Source organism: Pithys albifrons, chromosome 2 (assembly GCF_047495875.1).
Source record: "Pithys albifrons albifrons isolate INPA30051 chromosome 2, PitAlb_v1, whole genome shotgun sequence".
Classification (NCBI taxonomy): Eukaryota; Metazoa; Chordata; class Aves; order Passeriformes; family Thamnophilidae; genus Pithys; species Pithys albifrons.
The window spans coordinates 45,719,958-45,741,676 of record NC_092459.1 but is presented as its reverse complement, the minus strand read 5'-3'; the positions used below and the strand labels follow the sequence as shown (position 1 = coordinate 45,741,676).

Genomic DNA, 21,719 nt, shown 5'->3' with positions numbered 1-21,719 from the left:
CCCCCAAAAACCAAAACCCAAAAGACTTATTCCACAATTAAAGAGTTTAACTGGGAAATAGGAGCAAGACATCAACTGTGGGGCAATTACACAGGGAGAACCAAAAACATCTGCAGCTGCCAGAATTGTGTCTGGATAACTGCCACTGGTCTTGAAGCTCCATAAAGTTCCTATTACTGGAACGACTCCCTAGAGGAATTGTGTTGCTGTCTTCCTTTCCCAAACCAGAAAGCAGGCTTGGTTGTCTTGACCTCTTCCAGACTAACCAAAAAAACCCAAGGCCTAATGAGAACTTAGAATCATAGAATCATAGAATCGATTGGGTTGGAAAAGACCTCCAAGATCATCACGTCCAACCCTTTGTCCAACTCCAGTCCATTTACCAGATCATGGCACTCAGTGCCACAGCCAATCTCAGTTTAAAAACCTCCAGGGATGGGGAATCCACCACCTCTCTGGGCAAGCCATTCCAATGTCTGATTACTCTCTCTGGAAAGAATTTTTTTCTGATCTCCAACTTAATTTTCCCCTGGCAGAGCTTGAGCCTGTGCCCCCTTGTCCTATTGCTGAGTGCCTGAGAGAAGAGACCAACCCCCAGCTGGCTAGAACTTCCCTTCAGGTAGTTCTAGACAGTGATGAGGTCACCTCTAACTTACTCCATCAACCAACATGGTGCATCTGCAGTAATGTTTCATTTGAGCAGCCTCCCAGTGAAGCACAGCAGGTCAAAAGGATACTCAGAAAGGCTCAGTACTTTAGCATTTAACGTGTTTTAAATGTTATGTCATACAAGACAACAAACAGGTTTGAGGTCAAACTTCCTGTGTACCTGGGGAATTTACAGGTCCACAGCCTGCTGAAAGTATTTCAACTTATTTCTGAAAGCTTTAAACTCTGCAAGCAGTTTTTGTAAACATAGCCCTGCCACAAGCAGTTTTCTCTGAGTGCTGCAAGACAACCATGGTGTCTGTTTTGCTTATCAGCAAGCCTAACAGAAAAGACATAATTTACTGCAGAATATGGGACTTAAATTTTGAGTGTATGCTAGTGAAGTCAACCTACAGTAACAAGTCTTTAAGTAGTTTCCAGAGGAAAAACCTCCCTGGCAACTGATTTTTTCTGGTGTATAGGTTCAACTGTTTATACAGTCTTCCAAGCAAAACTCCCCTCCCTCCTCCGCTCTCCGCGTGTTCCCCCTCGTGCAGGCAGCTTGTCATATGGAGTCTTCCTAGCAAGCGGATTTTGTAACAACCAGCTGGTAGGAAGAAGAAAGTACATTGTGTTACTGGGCTGTCAGAGTTGCAAGGCTCTCTGTTTAAATCAGCCCTTAAAGACCACAGTGTTAAATGGCATATTGAACATCTGCGTGCTGCTAAAAATCGGCTTTTTACAAGACAATCTTGGACTTTTCTGGATGTACAGTAATTTTGATGTTTGTTCTTCATAATGAGGGCAAAGACTGAGCAGCCCCATCTTACTGGGGACAATTATAAACTCTGAGCAAGACAGATGCCAAGACCATCTGCTTCAAGACAGTGAGCCTCCTTCCCAGCAAGATGCACGAGAATATGTGGGACATTTCCCCCTCTCATATATGAAAAAAGTCCAAGAAAAAGCTGGCTAAAGGCCAAAAGAACTATCAAGTTTCACAGGCAGAACTGGAAGAATGATGGAGATAGTTGCCTGACCTGTTAAACTTCCACTGTAATCAGTATTAATAAAAGTAGGAACGTATTGGCATGTCATTTCTGAAAGTTACAGATGTGTGACCAAGGGGAACAAACTCATCATGCTGTGAAGCAGCCCTGCACTCCAGCTTGCTCCATTTCTTCCTGGCAGTGCAACACACCTGTCTCCAGCCCTCCCAAATGCTCCTTTCAGCTTGAATCACCATGTTGCATTCTCCATCTAATGTCAGAGGAGAATAAATTGGGGGAACTCGAAATGCACACTTCTCTTTTCCCTCAGTGCTGCCTTTTCCCTGGCTCTGTCTGCTCACTGGTCAGTTCAGCCTATCTCAGAGTAGCCTTGCTCTGCCCAACACTGGTAACGGAGCAATTTCTGGTGAAACATGAAGCAGGGAAGAGAAGGACATGATTTATTAGCCCAGAAAGAAACCTCTTCCCAGGTGGCTGCTGGAAAATCACGTCTAGACTCGCACCACACTGACACAGGCTGACTGTCCCTGTGCACAGCAAACTAGCTGACAATGCAGGCTTTGCAGCTTGCAACTTCTCAGGTTGACAAGAGGGAAGTATCCTCATAAATATTCCCCCTGCAGGCTTCAATACAGATGCGAGGAATTCCACAAAAGATTAACGCAGTGACCAACTGTGAGGGACAAAGGATTTTATCTGAGAGTTTCTAAGGGAATTTTGATTCTGGCCTTGCTGAGAACATTTAATCCAAATCAACTCCAGCAGAATTGATTGAAGCATTTCTAATTTTTTTTCCTCCAAACACAACACCCTGTATATTACTGCAAGTTTATACAATTATTTTTATACTTTGCATACACATATTTTATACATACATATCTAAAGTTCTGCCTGGAAAGTGACACATACAAAAACACTACCAATGACAGAGTCAAGCATTTTGTGTATTATGATTTAAATGCCTTTAAGATATTTGGGAAAGGTGTTTCAGATGTGAAAGCTAGTGTGTGTTCCTGTGAGAAGTTTCTCTATTTGCTCTATTCCTCCTCTCCTCCCTATTTCCCTGTACATACAAACTGTTAAGTCAGGGCACACTGTACACAATGTATTTGAAGGAGGAAAACCCATCCAAATTACTTCAGCTCCCTTTCTTGGCACCAGGGGCACAGGAGACACCAGAGCTCAACTCACAGTTCAGGAATCAAACTTTCCCTGTGAAAAGCACCGCACTGGAAATTCACCCTCTGCAAGACAGCAGCAGCTCTTTCCCACCCACATCCTGAAGAGCAGAGAAACAGGAACAGTCTTTTCTCTCCCTGCAGAGGAGAGCAGTCGTGATGACATGCCAGACCAACCCTTTACTCGCTTTCCAGGCTCTACCATTTCCTGTCTCAGTACTTGCATGGGTCCAAGGCTGGGCAATGCCCAGGTACCACCCAGTATGCCCCTTGTGAGAACAGGGGGTGGAGTTTTTCAGGCACACGAGGCTACCCAGATGAGAAAGTGAACAGAAACATGTAAACTCAGTGCAGTTACACAACAACACGAACTGACAGCAGAACAATTCTCAAGCTCAGCTTTAGAGAGTTGGTCTAAAAATACCTGAGCTCCATGTACACTCACAAGGGCCTACCTTGTGTAAGCACTCTTTGGAAGACTAGAATTGTTCTGCAACTGCTCAAACAACCCCAAGCCCACAAAACAACCAACCCATTCCCTTCCATCTAAACCATATGGGATTCTTTCCTCAGCTTCTATCCTGGTATCAATTAAGACAATTGCTCCTTTGGTACTGTTGACAATGGATGAGCACTAATTGGATTTACAGTAAACAATACAGTATAATTCAAAACTGCAATTAAAGACTGATCAATGGAATAACATTTGCTACATGTTTTTATTTCCATTATGGGCTCAAAAAAGAGAGGAGACCAGGAGCTGAAAATATTTTTCTCCTGCAACCAAATTGCACTAGTTTTGAAAGATACAGTGCAAGAGAATGGGTATATCTGAATGCTGGTACAACTGCAAATTAAAATACCAAATGGTAGGAAATATTTTATATGGACACTGCAAGACAGAAAGATTGAATAAAAATAAGCAGAATTTTTATAAAAAGATTTATTAAAAATAAGTTCTTTAAAGAGAAAATGTATGACATATTTACATTAAATTGTGAAAACCTTCATGGGGCTTATAATACAAACTATTCCAAAATGAACAAGAGACATTAATTCTTTTTTTAATGTGTCATGCTTATTGGAAAAAATAGCATATGGGAAGACAAAAACCCAACACATAGCACACAATCATTACAAGTAAAATATTGAAAATGAGGACTATGGGCAAAGGTAAAAGTCAGTCATCATCATGATTCTGTAGACAGAAACTAAGACTATGAATGCAGCCTTCAGTTGGTAAGAGTTTACCTGACACCTGATAGCTTCCAATTAGTTCTTAATTTCTACTGTGAATTAACAAATCTCTGCAAGTGGGTTTGTGCTCAATAAAGGCAGAAGTATTTTTGTGACAACAAAATTCCACCTAAAACCAAGTAAACAAACACATCTTTTCCAGTTGTTGCAGAAGGGACCAAAGGTTTCTTTTTTTTGGAAGAAAGTTAAGAATTGCTGGTTTTCTCCTTTTAACTCCTCATATCTGACAGCCAGAACCAGAAAAATAGTTTCTCTTAAAATTATTTTATTTTACAAGAGTGTTTTTCACAAGCAGTGACAAGACAAACTAACAGGTGATTCTGCATGCTTCTGATGACCTCAGCTCCTCATGCCCAGATGCCATATTTAGAACTATATCTTTTCAGCTGAGTCTTCCGGAGATTTCCTGGATTTTAGTGCATATATACAGCGAGCTGAGAAATGCAGTATCACACATCCTTACAGCAGAACTCACTCTAATCTCAGATGTATATAGGACTTGCATCTTTAGGTCTTTGCAGCATCCCCTTTAGTCCCATAGTTTAATAAGGCCATCCCAGCCACATGTAATGACTTTAGATGTTTCGTGTGGATGCCACACTGCACCAATACAGACTTTATCGTGTGCTTTTAATCTGCTGTAGAGTTTTGTTGTCTTCCAGTCCCAGATGTTCAGTTTTCCATCTGCGTCTCCAGATATCACATAGCTGTATTAACAGAATGAAAAGAAAAGTGGCATCATGTGTGAAAACTGCTTGTATTATAACACTGTTACACTGAGCAGGAGAACAGAGCTTTCTGTCTGACAGCCTGCAAACAAACCTACCAAAGAATCAGCATTCCCGCTGCGCTCTACAGCGCACAAGTCCTGCAGAAAGTGATTCATCAACTGCGAGGTAAATGTGCTAAGCAATGCAGTTATACCATACACTGTGTTACTGGAACCAAAGGGAATACATCAGCAAAAGAGAAAGCACCAGAAGTTCCTCTAAAATTTATAGACAGTTTTCCCTCCAGTTTTGCTGAGGTTATTCTCCAGTTTTTTCAGTAATTGACATCTTATCTATGTACAGTAGTAAATGTATGGGCATATTGCTGAGTCGACAGGAAAAAAGAGATGGTTGCCTGAACAATAAATGAGGATACCCACACCAGACCTATAAACTGGGAAAACTGGGTAAGTCCAAATCCCAGGTACTCTAGACAACGTTGTGGAACAGACCCTGTGCTGCAGACCATGTGCAAAAGGAGCCAGATTTGGAATTTGGATTTGGATGCCAGACGTGGAAACCTCCTGTGCTGCGCCAGGATGAGGCAAAACAAGCGGAGTCTCTGGATTGTTTAACAGTAACGTAGATCATCTTTGGGGAATGGGGGATCTGGACTACACAGACTGTTGTCTAAATGTTCTTCAGAGCAATCACCAAGCATAACTTAGTCCTATTATATGCTAAGAGTAAACTTTCTGCTCCTCTGCTTGGCTGGGTGTTCTAGTTCAGCAGGAGGGACCAGTTAACACTGTGTGGGGGTGATCAAAGCTGTGTATTCTACCCCCTCTATTCATTCCCCAAGGACAATGGGCCATTAGCAGCAGCTGCCCAGGGAGCCATTATCACCTTCACACCCAGCCTGAGGGGGGCGGAGCTGCTAAGGGGCCATCAACAGCTCAACACCCCCTGGCTCCCAGAGTTAATCACCCATTGTGTGAGTCCCTGCCCAGGGGGAGAGACTGAGTGCTCCCTGAGGGTACATAAGTGGTGGGTAAGAAGACCTCAGGAACCTCTCGTTGGATCCAGAGCAGCAGCAGGACCTTGACAGGAGGAGACTACCGCTCTCGACCAGACTACAGCCATCACCTGCACCAACAGGTTTCTCACTTCTTTTTGCTTTGGACTTGGGGGGAACCAGGCGGGTCTCAGCACAAGGGCAAACAAACCCCCTTGGGTTTGTGCCCCAGGACACTGGGTTATACTGCTGGGTTTTTGTGAGTTGAAAGCAATTTCCCTTTTGTGTCAGTGTATTTATTGTAATAGTATTATTAAATTTTAGCTCTGACTTATAATCTCTCTCGTGGTGACTTCATTTCCCCTGCTGGTTCGCCTGTAAACCAGCACACTGGGGAACTCTGATGCTGAGCTAATAGCACGGCTGTGCATACATGAATGTCACAGAGGACTCAAAAAGACATTTAGTATCTGCACCTGCCAGTTTCAAGATAAAGCTCATTCCCATGAAAACTTACCTCATATCAGGTGAAAAATCCACTTGACAAGCGTAGCCAGCTACCATGTGACCTTTGAAAATTTTCTTTTTGTTTAATCTGAATCTGTTCTGAGCTCCAAAAATCAGAATTTGGTTATCCATTGACTGGCAAGCCAACCATTTCCCTATAAATGCAATAAAAACGTGGTATCAGCATGCTGCATCTGAAGTTGACTTTAACTACAACGCTGTAAGAGATTTTTATAATTTTTCTCGCACTATCTTAATCCAGATTGTCATTATGTAGAAGGCAGCAGGTAGCAGCTGATATTGCTCCTGCCTAGTAGAAGTGCCAAGAGTTGAAACCTTAAGTTTGACAGGATTTGAGATGCCTATTCCTACAAAATGCACTCAGGACTCTAGTAAAGCTCTGGCTGCTACTGCAGTGTGCTGCACCAATCCTGCTGACTTTCTGTTAAGCCTTTACGCTACTGAGTAAACTTGCTGGTGCACACGATCAGGTAACTCGGATCAGGGTAAAAAAAAACCCATCTAGCTGCAATCTCATTTTCCATCTTGGCAGTGCATTAACTCCTGCCTGAGAATCCAGTGAAAGTGATCTGCTACAGAACACCTAGAACAGAGACTTCTGTCTTGAACTCTGTGTTTGATGCAAACAGTGACAACGTAAAATGTGCTGACTTGGCTGTACTTGACTGTACGTCTTCCTACTATTAATTTAGAATTTAAGGATTTTCTTTGGCATCCCAAAGAAACAAATGAAGTGTGTACCCCAAACTTGTATTCTCTTCCTCTACTTTAAAAAAGGTCTGTTTTCTGCATTGCTGAGAAGAAATTAAAGTAGAACAGGTTACACAATTTCAAAAACAGAAGTTGAAAAAGGCCAGCTTAAGAAGCTAACATTTTCAAATGCAGCTACCTCTTTCTGCAGAATCTTCCTTTTAATATTAGGAACCCCCTTCTATTGTTAAGAATAAAACATTTACACTGCAAAGCAAATACAATCTGATGCTGAGAGCTGGCTGAAAACGTCAGCTGTGCAACAAGCTGATCAGCCACTACTCAGCATAATGGGACTGCTAACTGCAAATCTGGCAACAGTTTAATAATGGTGACACTAAAGCTATTTAAATTTGGCCAAAACAGATAACAGAGATTTTGTGCTGTTGGAAGGATTTTCACTGATTACTTGAGGCACTAAACCTTTATCTTCCTTCAGTATGATAACAGTTGAAGAACATGAAGTAGTGAAACATTAACACGAAGAAATACTGACATAATTTGGGATTTCTCTTAGGCAAGGGTTATTTGGGTTATATTCAGAACAAAAAGGAACACGATCATGTACAACATCAATTTCTGCTTTAACAGTGGCACCACAAGCTTAGTACTTTGCTGCTATTATCAGTTCCCACAATTGTTTCTCTTAATATTTTAAAGACAGCAAAGAGCACATGATAGTTCTATCAAAAAGAAAGAATCCTTTTGCCCTGTCTGGATGAAGGTCTAATTTAAAATTGATAGTTACCCTGATATAAATCCTCATTTTGACTTGTTCTTCTTAAGGCTTTTAAATCAAAACACTGGAAATGAAAATCCTGGAGTTAAGTACACACAGTGAGGGGTATAGTATAGGCTGACTGGTGTTGCTGTGTTGCATCCCCCTCAGAGATATAATCAGTAAGACATGACTTGGTAAATTAGGCCTAAGAAGGCAGCGAAGTGTTAACCTACCATTTGGAGACAAAGTCACAGCTGGCATGGAATGCATACTTGGTTCTGCTATGTACTTGAAGTCTACAGGAATGTCCCTGCAAAAGGAAGAAGTATGTGTTTCAGTAAGACATGGAGACCATCCAAAGAGCTGCCTCAAGGCAGCTGATTTACTTAGTGACTGAATGCTGGAGAACATATTGCTGTGTCCAAAGGAAGAACATGCAAAAGAGCAAAAGTATTATGGATGTCCACTTAGAGAGCTCCTACTACAGTGTCATCCACAGCATAACCTCTGATAGCATGAATTTACCCCTCTCAAATGACCCAGAGTCTTAAGCAGAATCGTAATTTCAATTGTTAAGAATAAAAGTGTAACACGATGAGACTTTATTGCTTCCATTATAATTGTAGCTAGTACAAAATTTTTATATAAGTAGCAAGAATAGACTGATACTTGCATATATTATATTATATTGGCATATTTTACTGACTTTTGTTTAAACTACAAAATTTCTGCCTCTTTTCCCCCCTTTCCTCCCTCTTTTTCAAAGGAAAAGAAAATATTAGTCTCTTTCTCATCTCTCTGACAAAGCCCTTTTTCTCCTGATCTCCTCAAATGGGATGCCAACCTATTCCATGTTCACAGCTGAACTGAATGGTGAACTCCCCTAGCTCAATCACATACAGGACTGTGCCACTATATATTAAGAACAGACACTGTCCTGTACAAAGGCCTAGGGAAAAAACAAGGGCAGTTTAATCCTCGCTCCACAGACCTGTCATTTGATTTTGACTATATAAATTGAATTACTAACGGTTTGTGCATATTCACAGTATTCCTCGTACCCTATACTCGAAGACTGGCAAAAAGGGAAGGCATGCACATGGCTTTCTCATTAAGCAAAAGAAATCTCCAGCAGAAAATAGATTTGATTAATGCATTCAGCAGAAAACACATACAAAATGTTCTGTAGCAACATTAAGTAATACAAAGGGGATGTTTATGACTTCATTGTGTAATTCACACAGCAGAAGGGCTGCTGGGACACTGTCTGAGTGGAGAGCGTGGGTGGCTGCCTTGTACGAGCTGCCCGAGCCCTGCTGAATGGCAACACGGTCAACATTAGCAAGGTAATTACAATCCTGTTTTATTGAGGAGTAAGTTCTTCCCTGTCATCTTGCATTAAGCAACGTGTATATGGGCAGCAGGGTGAGAAGCTGCTCTGCTGTCACAAAGTGACACAAATGCTCCTGAGTGTTAAATGTTAAAATCATTTACCCCTCAGCATAAGAAGGGCAACCCACGTAATACACTCCCTGGACAAAAGCATGTGCTTTAGGCCAGGGACACCTGGCGGCCAAACAGGCAGACCTCAGACCATTGATGGGCAGCAAACCTGTGAAGAAGTGACAACACGTTCACATAATCTCTCAGGCTGACCAACATGACAGCAGAGGAAGTGTAGCACCCGTGCCACATCCTACCCACAGTTTCAAACCCCACTTGCAACAGGACACAAGGATGCTGCTGCAAGGCCAGGTCCTGATCTGCTCCCACTACCCAACACTCCTGCAGACCATCCATCATCTGGAGTCCTCAATGCCAGGTAAAACCAATCCACTGTTAAACCAATCCCTCGTTACACAAAGTTTCAGCACAGAAGATGCATCTCCAGTGCTGAATTGCACTGCATTCAGAAATTTAAATGCAGCACAGGTTGCCCTGCCACCTTCTCCACAACAGCTCTGCTTTATGTTGATACCTCCCACACACCTAGGATTGCTGCAGGATATGCAGCATTAAACTATTAGGCAGAATAAAGAGATAAATTTATGTTTTGCATTTATTTCCAAATTGCTAAATAAGTTATATCAGTCTGCTCCCTTAAAAAAAAGCCTTTAAAAATTACCAAGACAGATATATCATGGTTGCCAAACCTCAAAACTTATGTGATATATTGTTTAGTTAATTTTTAAAATTTAAATATTTTCAAGTCCTTTCCCCACTTTACAGCATTTAAAATGTTGAGAAGTTTTAAATACCAAAAGTGGTACCAGCTACCCAAGATTTAGAAGTGTTATATTCTGGGGTTCTAACACAGCTTCTTCCCCAAGCATGAGAGAGAGAAATCTTTTTAACAAAAGAAGAAAAAACCCAGACTAACTGAACCTCCAAGTCCAGCCCAATCAATTTTTGGGACCTACACATCATGAAGAGTGTAGGAGTAGAAGACTACAGTATCTTTACTAGGAACAATGGACAGAAAAGGTCTGCTGAGGGGCACAGCTTTACAGAGGTGACAAGCTTCCAAGCCTGTCAGCACAATAGCTGAGTTACCGCTGTACAGTTCTTGCTTTGCTGGCTGACTTGGAGGTAAAAGGAAATAAAAACCTCCAAGGTCAAATGCTCAAATCATTTCACTGTTTATCCAAGTATGATCAGACACACATGAGGCAGACAAAGACAAGTAACATCCTGCATTTCTAGAAGAGAGAATACAGAATCCATATACACGTATCCATGCCAACTTTAATATCCCAATCACATGAAATGCAAACCTAGAAAAATTTTGAAGTGCTCCCATTAATATTCCTAAATAAACCATTTAATCTGCAAGAGTCTGTGCTATACTTGCAGTCTGAACTTAAAGCAATCAACTAACTGCAATTCAGTGCACAGCACACTGAAATCTATTCATGGGATGAACTCCTGGGGAAAGGAGATTTAAATTCTCCAAAGTTCCTCACTATAATGAAGTCAGACATGCCATCCTATTACCAGCTCCAGCCAAGTCAAGTGTTTACAAAACACACTAAAAAATTCCTCTAGACAATTAAAACTAAGCAAATTAGACCAGCTTTTAATTACTGCCTTTTAAGGCCATTACTCAGGTCATAATTACTTCCACTTTGTTTCTGTAGGATACTGAAGAAATATTGTGCTGAAGAACATATAACGAAAAGTGCCAAGTGCAGTAACCAAATCACCAAAGTAGCATGTAATTTTCCTTAAGAACTTAGGAAAAAAGGATTTGAGAAATAATTTGCCAACTTTTCAAGCTCCAAAAGCTTCCTTAGTGAATGTATTAATTTAGTTTTAAGGCATTTAAAAAATATGAATATTGAACTATAGAAATATGTGTACAGGTCAATTAATATATGACACGGCAGGTTGTGGGGAAAGGTTTCCAAGTCATGCCCTGAAGGATGGCACTACATTTGCTCTTTAAAAAACAAAAGAATTCCTGAACAACTGTATTACAAAATATTGCCTACAGTTGAGTTTCCTATTATTTCAACAAGGGAGCTCTTTCTTCAGCATACAACAAGCTCAGTACATATTTTTTTCTTCAGAAGAAAAGAACTTCTGCTACTGGAACAATGAGGTTGCGATGTTCCCATGCCGCAACCTTTTTGCTTTTCCTGCTCTTCCCCACAGAGTGACTAAATCCACCCACTTTGCTATTTATTTCAGCCATCAACACAAAGCTCACAAAACAAGGGCAACCCAATCTTAGGGAAATACAGATTTGTGCAAGAGAGATCATCCTCCCACTCACCAGAGAGAAGACATTCCTTAGCAGATATGGTATTGTAAAGACTTCTCTTTAAGGAGCTCAGTAAATGCATGAGTCTACTTATGAACTACTGAACAGAGGCTCTCTCAGAGTGGCATATGGTGACAGCATTTATGTCTAGCCTAAGCCTGAGTTCCCAGACTTTGGTCATTTCCACTGCTGCTACTGGCAATGATAGCAGCTGATCACAGACATGCCAAGGCTTTAGCTGGCTGCTTGGGTAACGTTTCAATATCACAGATTGGAGTCTCTCATCTAGGTTGAAAAAAAAAAAGCTGGGAAGGAACTGATTAGTCACAGATCTGTTGAACTAGTGTCTGTATTATGCAACAGCTTTTTATGTGTGAACAGGAAAAGGAAATGAATACCTAAAGATATGGGAATGATTATTTCAAAAAGAAATTTCAAATCCTAGAGAAATCTTAAATGTCCTAAGTTGAAAATCTTAGTACCTAGAACGTTGTGGAAAACATTTGAGACAGGAAAGATCTGTTTTCTCCCCACATTAAATTTTAAAAATCGGAAGCCATTTAAATATTTCTTATTAGTTTTTCTAGGACAGACTCACTTTTCTGTCATCTACTGTATTCATACTGTGGATATCAATGATTGCAAAAAACTCTCAGACTACTAGAATCAGAAACGAAGCTACACTAATATAGTTATTTCAAACATAGGCCAAATATGTATAATACTATGTGCACCCAAGTTCAAAGCATTCAAAACCAACACACACTAATTGTAACAGAGCAGACATTTCTTTAAAAGGTTAATTTAAGGACTAATACACCCTTAGGGAAAGGAAAGAGAGCAGAGACCACCAACAGAGTGCAGCATGCTTCAGGCTGATAGGGCTGTCTTATGTTTTCTTTGGGGAAGAGGAAATCCATGAAGTGACTAAAGCATTAAGCCAGATCAGGGTTTTAAAACTCTTCCTCAGTTAGCCAGAACTCAGTACACCCCAGTGGTCTATGTGCTATGTATACCTTTAAAAATAAACTTTCTTCTTGCAATATACTTTAGGTTAAAATTCAAGATTTTAAACTTACCATTCCCAGACTCTTAAACTCTTGTCATCAGATGTACTCACAAACCTTCTATTTTCATCCACAAACACAATGGTGTTGACAGCTCCCAAATGCCTATCGTATTCCTGCACAATCTCACCACTTCGAATATCCCACTAGAAGTAAAGGAGTCAGCATAAGAAACTGCTTTTTAATAAATACCAGAATTTTTAGAGAAATAAATACTGAGTATACATACCTGCACAATTTTCTTATCTGACATTCCTGCAACAAAGAGGTTTTGTTTATCTTCATCAGGATTGAACTTGACACAATAAGGAACCTTCCTGTTCGTGAATCTTGAAATACATTGCCCTGCAACAGAAAAGCCGTTCGCAGTGCATCAGGTTGGAAGTTCTATGGGCTGATTGGTTGTTTGCAGATATTGATAAAAATACTTTACTAACAGCAGAAAATACTTGGTTTAAAGTCCTTCAGAAGATTAGAGGTAAAATTTGTCCTACTCTTTGATTAGACCTTCTTTCCCCTTGTAGGCATACACCTGCATAAACACGCACAGATACAAACTGTTCTGTAAGTTTACTATAGCTTTCCAAACAATCTGACTGCTCAGTAACCTGTATGGCACCAGGACATATCAAGAACATCAGGACTGGTCAGGATATCACATGCTGACCACTGTCTTTGCAAAGCATCACCTCCTTAGGATCAGATGTCTTATTAACAAGAGATGTAAACTCAGGCAGGAATTCCTCAAGGCTAAGCTTAGAAAAGGATAATGGTAATCCAACTGCAAAATAAAGCTCTGACCTCCACTCACAGTTTCAGCCACAAATATCCTGATTACATGTTCTCCGTGACTTACAGGAGCTCCTTTTAATTCAAAAGGTCTGTCTAAATAACTGAGTTCAGACTCAAGACTGGAGAATTTGACTGACACCTTTCTGGGTATCACCTGTAGAAGACTAGTGGCACTGCTAACCCAGAAAGATAATGTCTTTTTCACACATGGGAACTTCTTGTCTGAGGAAGAAACTTTAATTTAAAAGAATACTGACAAAATCCATCCTGCATTTTTTAACTTCATAGAATCATAGAATTGCATTGAAGATCATCTGGTTCCACCCCCTCTGACATGAGCAGGGACATTTTAACTTCAGAAACTTTTTGTATCAGAATGTTACAGAGCATCTGGTGAAGGAACTGCAGCACAAGTCCTGTGGGGAGAGGCTGAGGGAGCTAGGGTTGTTTAGTCTGGAGAAGAGGAGGCTCAGCGGCAACCTCATCACTGTCTAGAACTACCTGAAGGGAAGTTCTAGCCAGGTGGGTGTTGGTCTCTTCTCCCAGGCACTCAGCAATAGGACAAGGGGGCACGGGCTCAAGCTCTGCCAGGGGAAATTTAAGTTGGAGATCAGAAAAAAATTCTTTCCAGAGAGAGTAATCAGGCATTGGAATGGGCTGCCCAGAGAGGTGGTGGATTCCCCATCCCTGAAGGTTTTTAAACCGAGCTTGGCCATGGCACTGAGTGTCATGATCTAGTAAAGGGACCGGAGTTGGACCAAGGGTTGGACTTTATGATCTCTGAGGTCTTTTCCAACCCAATCGATTCTGTGATTCTATGATTTCTCAAATGAAAATGTATATGAAATACAGGTATATAGGTAGTGTCAACTGCACCATTACAGAGAACAACAAAACAAGACCATTCATACTGTAATGAAAGCCTGAACACTGAGCTACAAGGCAATATTAAGGATATTTGGAAACAATCTGAATGATAATGTATCTTTATATTCACTGACAGTTAAACATCATGGCAAGTAGCAAGGTCTATAAACACAAGCCTACCTGTTTCAGTGTCCCAGAGTTTAAGATAGCGGTCATATGCAGCACTTAGAAATTGAGTGCCTGCATTATTAAAACAGATGTCTCGGACAGCTTTACTGTGTCCTACAAAAGAGAAAAAAATGTGATGATAAACTTTCATCCACCCATGCTTAGAACTACTGCGTTGGGTTTTTTTAAACAAAAACTCTAGTTAAATGCTCCAGTCTTACAATGATCAGAGAACAAGAAAATCATTTACTGAAGTTGTTCATGAGAACTAGTAAAGAATTCACATGAAAGAAAACAATTAACTTCTAAAGAATAATGAGAATAAAACCCCCAAACCCCTCACACCTCTAAAGCACTGGAGAGAGGAACAAAAGCATTGCACAGAACCAACCCCTGTGCATCACAGATTGATACACAAGCAGAATTTCAGGAGAAATTGAAAACACTCTAATAAATGTCAACATTTAATGAAAAAGAGGAGAGAGAAACACTACAGAAGACACATTTAAAGGATAAATACTTATAACTAGAAAACAGGTAAAAAATACAGGAAATATTAGAACAGAAAATTAGGAATTCTTTCATCTGGTATTAACCTTGCGACCCCTCAAGCTCAGTAACTTCATCTGACCACTACATCAGACTTGTAGCAGATTTCTTTAGTTAAAATATTGGCACAGTAACTTAAATATAGCAAAGTAACAGGTGAATCTGGCTGTTAACAAGGACCTTTTGAGAAAAAGAATCTAACTGTTCAGAAAGAGCAGTCCATTGAGAGAGAAGCTTTTCTGGGCCATCATCTTTGCCACATTGCTGTCATCGCAAATATTAAGTGAAAAAAGACTTCTTTATTGTTACTCAACATATATTCACTCAATGTTCTAGAAATGTTCCCATTTCAAAAGGAGAGGCAGCTGCTTTTGTTCTGCATTCAAAGCTGCTAAGAAGTTTATATTTCTCTCTCTCTCTCAACTATCTGCTTCAGAAAGCACCTGTTACATGAACAAAGACAGCACCTGAACCCAAAAAAAGCTTCCCATGCTTTTGCACTAGAAACTCAGCACAGAAGAAGTGACCTATTTAAGGTGGGATCATCAGACCATGAGAAGCCCTCACTGGATAAATACAGAGGGCTGCTGTTTCCAACATGAAGATGGGGCAATTTGTCACAATTTTGTCTTTGGAAAGGATCTTGTATAAGGTATCGACAATTGCAGTACACTGATGTTTTATTTATTTTGTTTTGTTACGTTAAATTGCTTGGAATAATGACAAAATTTTGTTAAAAACTTGCATCTTTTTTAAGTTTTACTGCCAAGATTATCCCAAATACCCTTTGTCTTGGATGCATATGAGTTGTCTCTATGAAGCTGTTTTAAATATATATCAGTTTAAAAGAAAAATTATTACCAATAAACGTTCGTAGACATCTTCGATCACCATACACTTCCCATAGCTTGTAAAAAGGGATGGAGAGAAAGTATGTTAATTGTTAAACAGTAACGATGCTGAAATTAAGTGCAAACATATATGGCAACATCTTTTAAGAAATTCATTACAAACATATGATCAATCACAACTATCTATCCAGACATTCACAAGAATGCTGTCACCTTCCTGTTAGCAAACTCCCCTTAAAATAACTAAAATCCCCATACCATATTCCAAATTTAAAGACTTAAGGTTTTGCTACTGAAAAAAACCAACAACACCAGCTTTCTATTATGGTATATGCTGGACTAAAGTCAGATTAGTTCAAAACCACAAACGCTTCAGTAAAACACCTCAGCAGAAACCTATTGCTAGTTGCAAAACCAGGCTTCACAGAAAATGAATGTAACAACAGAGGCAATACTCTGAGGTACTTGTAACCTTGTAAATGCTATTACTAAACAACTAACAATGTTCTAAGCCATAGTCTTATATATTATTTCTATCTTTGTTCCAAAGTCTTATATATTATTTCTATCTTTGTTCCAATGAAATCGTAAATTACAAAAGTCAAGTGAGAAAAATAAAAGTAACACAGACAACGGGTGTTTGGTAGAAGTGGCAAATGTTTATGTATCCTAAAATGCACTGTCTGTACTCAATGATGGAATAAAATATATACATGAAAGCAGAAAAATTACTTACCTTAATTTTGCAATCCATAGAGCAAGACAACAGTATATGCCCAGAAAGAGGAAACAATCTAACTGCACTGACACCCTGTAAATAAGAACATAATTAAACAGTAAGTGGATAATTTAGATATTTCCTCAGTTCATTTGCCCTCTTTTCCAAGCAAAAAGCTAAAGCTTATCTTCATAAAATATACAGATACTGTATCCTGAAAAGACATAACCTACCCACATTCATTTTAGAAACACTGATGCATTTGGAACAATTGTTATTGGCAACAAGTTGATTCACTGTAACAGCTGCATATGCGGCCTCCTTCAATATTGACACCCTTACTGCAGCAAACACAGGAAATAAATACAAGCTGTGGGTTTGGGAGGCTGTTTCTGTATAACAAGCCTTTTCAAGTGCGGCGGGTGAGGAACTTTTCCACAAAAAAAGTTATGGGGCAAGTTCAGTTTCTTATATATACTACCAGTGGCTTCTACCCACTGAACTCAGATTCCTTGAGCACAGCATCTTCCCATCTGTCTGTATTTCAGGTATCCTTTCAGAGCAAGTCCAAAGAACCCCCAAGCGCTCATGGCTTTATGTCCCTCCTTTACATTTCCTGTCGATTACTCTATTTATATGCTATCCAATTCCACCCTCCTACCCCTGGCTGGAATTGGGTACTTCATCCTCCCTATTATTGTCTAGTTACATTCTCCAGTGTTTCTAAATTTGGCAGCCTATCTTTTGCTTCTCTCATTGATTATTCATCTTGTTTGAAGGAAAGGGCTATTTTATGCAATCAGTCTGTTGTAAGAGGATAACAGGCAGAGGAGTGACTAGAGCTTTAGGGAGGAGATGTTCTTCTGGAAAGCCCTGATAGTTGCAGCCAGGAGGTCATTGATGCAGCAATCAATAAAGAAGGTCTCAGATCTGTGACTCAACTAAAAAAGTGTAAAAGCTAAAAACATTCTGTGTCCTCCTTTCTTCCATATTTCAAATACCAAGATGTTGTGTATTGCAGTGCAGGATATTTCCCTCAAGCAATGCTGAAAATTAGTGGCAAAAGAAGCAGCAAATTCAGTATAAGCTTTACCAACCTGATCAGTGAAACACTTTCTTAATACCAAAAGTATGTATACAGTTACAGTTTCTTGCACAAGAAGAAACTGTGGATGTTAAGCAGTATCAAAGAAAACAAGATACACCTCTCAAAGGTAATAGATGTGTTTGAGAAAACTCTAGTGCTGATGCATCATAATCAAAAAATCTATGTAACTCTTCCTAAGTTGGATACAAAATAGCCCTTAAGTACTTTTACTGTAAAAAACCCAAACCCCCCAAATTCTCATGAACCTCTAGATTTAGCTGCATTGTTATTCACGTGGTAGTTTAGGAAATAACTCCAAATCCCTCAGAACTCACTGAGTAATACTTTTCCCCTTAAGGGAGAACCACTATTTTAACAGAAAAGCACATGCAGCCAGACAACTGCACTTGAGCAGGCAAACACCTTATGTGAGCATGTAAAGCAATCAAATACATACAGAATGCAGTAAAGATGAAAAAAACCTTCCTTCTACTGAGGCTTCAGTTTCATAGAAATTACTAGGTGCAGACACAGAATTAGGTGGGGTTTTATGATGTATGCTTAAGAACATTCCTACCTTTGTATGTCCAGACCACACATGGATTTGTTTCTTTGGAAGATAGCACTTCTCAGGTGGCACCGTAGAACGGAGATTAACTCCAACATCTTGAGGGACATGAAGGTAAGATCTCCCCTGATAGTCATACATTTCCTTAACTGGAAAGGCAAACACAGAATTTTGAGAATCCAAGAACACATATTTTAAGAGGTTATAATCTTTGAAAGGCTGAACAACACACACAAAGTTTTCCTCAACATAGCTGCTCTGCTGTAAAGTGTAGGGAGAGGTGCCTGTAAGCAAAACCCACTTTATAGGCTACAGATGTGGAATCTCATTTCAGCAAAGTCTGCTTGGAATCTGATAATATGAATATTAAGACAATCTCTCTTGTACACATCTTACTCACCATCAAAAAGCAACAGAGCTCCCCTGACCAATAAAGGGTTTGCTTCTAACTCTACATAGACTAAAACATGCAACTCTAACCCTGGCATTTGTTTGCAACTCACCTTCTGGCCAGTTCTGTGCTGTGTCAATCATGACAACAGAATTACAAATCAAGGACAAAAAGATTCATTTGACCAGCATGAACCAATGTTAGTCAGTAGTAGCCAATAGCTGCTCTTTAACTAGATTTAAGAAGTGTTTGGGCAGTCAGAGATACAGGGATGGATTGTGCAGGGAAATGGGTATTTCAGAGTAGATACAGGTTGCATAGCCATGACATTAATCTGTGCCCTGATTAAATTAACATTTCAGTTTCTGGAATGTTATGACAGATTTAGTTGTACAAGTGACCTCCTGCACACTATCCATGTTTACATTGCATCATGTTTATATTTACATTACATGTCTACACAATGGCATATTTCTGAAACATTTGCATGTGAGAAAATTAAAGTTTATATTGAAAGGTCTCACAGAGCATGAAAAGTTGGGATACAAAATAACTACTCTATAGAAAGTCCAATGGCTAAAATTTCATGTTTGTTGTGCTCAGCGCTGTGCAGTAAATATTCTCATGATCTACTACATATAAACAGAATGAAGTACTAATGTCAGCAACACTGACTTCACAGCCACCACTTCTTCTCTAATGCACGTAAGGAGGGATGCTCAGGGCTTGTGTGTGTGTGTGAGCCTGGCTGTAGAAATGGGTAAACAAAGGGAGACCCTGTTTATCTAACTATCTGCACCAAGCAACATCAGGCAGGACTGTTTAGTGTGGAGTGAATTATTGTAACAGTTTCAAAAAATTACTTCATTTTACTTACTTATCAAACCATTTTCTTTGAAGTTATCACATACTATAGGCTTCCATAGGGTAATCAACTGATACACAATTATTCATAGCATGACAGTAAGAACATTTACATTAACAACTGAGGAAGTATAAAGTCCAACTGATTTTCTAAACTGCACATAAGCCATAACTCAAAGCACTACCTGCTAATGAGAACACTGACACAAAAAACTACAGTAATTCTGAAGCTGAATCTAAGCCAAACTCATAACTTTAATATGTTAGCTCAGCTAAATAGGAAAGGGATATGTGCATCTAGTAACATTAGAAATAAATAAATAAACCCTGAACCCTGAAAACCAACATTCCCATGCTGCTTTTCACAGTATGAAGTGGAATTAGTCCAAGTTTATCTCTTTCCCTGTCCTTTATGCTTATGCCTGTGAGTGCTATTATCTCCAATATGGACACATCAAGGTGCCTCAGCAAAACTGAGACTGTCTGCCATCCTTACTAATTAACACAGCAGGCAAGAAAACACAATGAGCTAGAAAATGAGAACAGGCAGGAAGATGCCATTACCATGTAATATAGTCTTCTCCTCTCCAGGTTTATCATCTTCCAGTTTTCCTCTCTTCTGCCTCTTAGCTGTTATTTCATCCAACTCCTTCTGCTCTTCCTGGAAAAAAATAGTAAGATGTTTCTAGAAGTCAGCATTCAGAATCACATAGTGAAATTCAGAACTGTACTACTGTTTACTCACTACTAAGAACACATTTATTTGATGAGATCAGAAATATTTCTAAGCATCAATAAAGAGAATACCTTTATCAAAACAATAGCTTGAAAAACTATGTACACTGAAAAGCATTATTATGTTTTTATCCATAGACTACAGCTAAGCACTGACTGAACATGAATGATGTCCGTTCATTAGAGGGTTCAGGCAAGGGTGTGTTACTGGGGTTTTTTGTTGGCTGTTTTTTTCTTTTAGAAGAGTTTTACTTTCATTTATTTCAAGCTGCTTCAGTCTATAAACAGCTTTTAATCAGACTCTGCCTACTACACACAGATACAACAAATTTTATTTCCAGAGTTGCAAATAATAGAATGAAGACTATTTGGAACACCTTATTTAGACATAATCACCCCAAAACACATCATGGATCTTCTACTTGGACTAAGGACTAGTGCAGATGGATCTCTGTTAAAACCAGTGCAACGTACTAACAATTTGTATCTATTTTGTTAAAGTGGTACTTACTTCTGTTGGTTTGGCTACTTCTTTTTCATCAACATACTTTGCCCATGGTCCCAGAAAACCATCAATATTAGAAGCATCATTCTCCTTGAATTTCTTCCGTTTTTCAATTTTCCTCTGTCCTGTTTCAAACACTGTTAAACCTGAAGAAGGAAACAACACACTGCCTAATTGCTAACACAGAATACACCATCACAGGTCATATCATAGTCAGTTTGAAAGAAAAAGCCACCACCACCACCAGCCCTTTCAATACAAACAGCAAAGCGGAAAAAGCATTTGAGCAAAATTGGCCAAAGCATTGCCCACTTTTCCAGCTATGGTCATGCTAACTATGCACAGTAACAGAAGAACCCCTTTAACTGTGCATCATTGTTTGTTATTTAATCATGTTAAATTTTTAACATTAATTTTTAATAATAAGCCTACAGATTATAAGCAGTTTTTGAAACTAGAGTCCACAATTGGCTTCTGATCACCCTCACCCCTCACACTTTCCAAAAAACTCTAGCCTAAAATGAAAATAAGTCTCCCAAAACCTCAACCAAACCTGTGCATTTTGATTTAGTAAAAGTTCATAGAATCATACAATGGTTTGGGTTGGAAGTGACCTTTCAAGGTCACTTAGTTCAACCACCTGGCAATGAGCAGGGCCATCTTCAACTAGATTGTGTTGCTCAGAGCCCCATCCAGCCCGGCCTGGAATGTTTCCACGGATGGTGGATCCACCACCTCTCTGTGCAACCTGTTCTGGAGTTTCACCACTTTCATTGTAAAATATTTCTTCTTTGCAATTAGTCTGAACCTGCCCTCCTTTAGCTTAAGATCTTTACCTTGTCTTGTTGCTACAGGCCCTATCAAAAAGTCTGTCTCTATTGACACAGTTATATATCTCTAAACACTCCCTTGTTCTTCCTTATAGATGTTAGCTGTTCACAGATGTTGTTCTCTCAGAATTTCACTTGTCAAAACCA

At 39.5% G+C, this 21,719-nt stretch overlaps 1 protein-coding gene across 1 annotated transcript in view; it reads right to left on the bottom strand.

Moving 5' to 3' along the window:
• Positions 1–3,546: 3,546 nt before the first annotated feature.
• CDC40 (cell division cycle 40) overlaps positions 3,547–21,719 on the bottom strand; it is a 42,351-nt gene continuing 24,178 nt past the window's right edge. The window contains exons 5-15 of the mRNA XM_071548903.1: positions 20,749–20,888; positions 20,067–20,163; positions 18,257–18,396; positions 16,611–16,685; positions 15,885–15,930; positions 14,487–14,588; positions 12,877–12,992; positions 12,660–12,793; positions 8,051–8,127; positions 6,336–6,480; positions 3,547–4,800 (exon numbers count right to left, since the gene is read on the bottom strand). Coding sequence (XP_071405004.1) covers positions 4,623–4,800; positions 6,336–6,480; positions 8,051–8,127; positions 12,660–12,793; positions 12,877–12,992; positions 14,487–14,588; positions 15,885–15,930; positions 16,611–16,685; positions 18,257–18,396; positions 20,067–20,163; positions 20,749–20,888 — 1,250 coding nt within the window. The 3' untranslated portion in view covers positions 3,547–4,622. The remainder of the gene's footprint in view (positions 4,801–6,335; positions 6,481–8,050; positions 8,128–12,659; positions 12,794–12,876; positions 12,993–14,486; positions 14,589–15,884; positions 15,931–16,610; positions 16,686–18,256; positions 18,397–20,066; positions 20,164–20,748; positions 20,889–21,719) is intronic.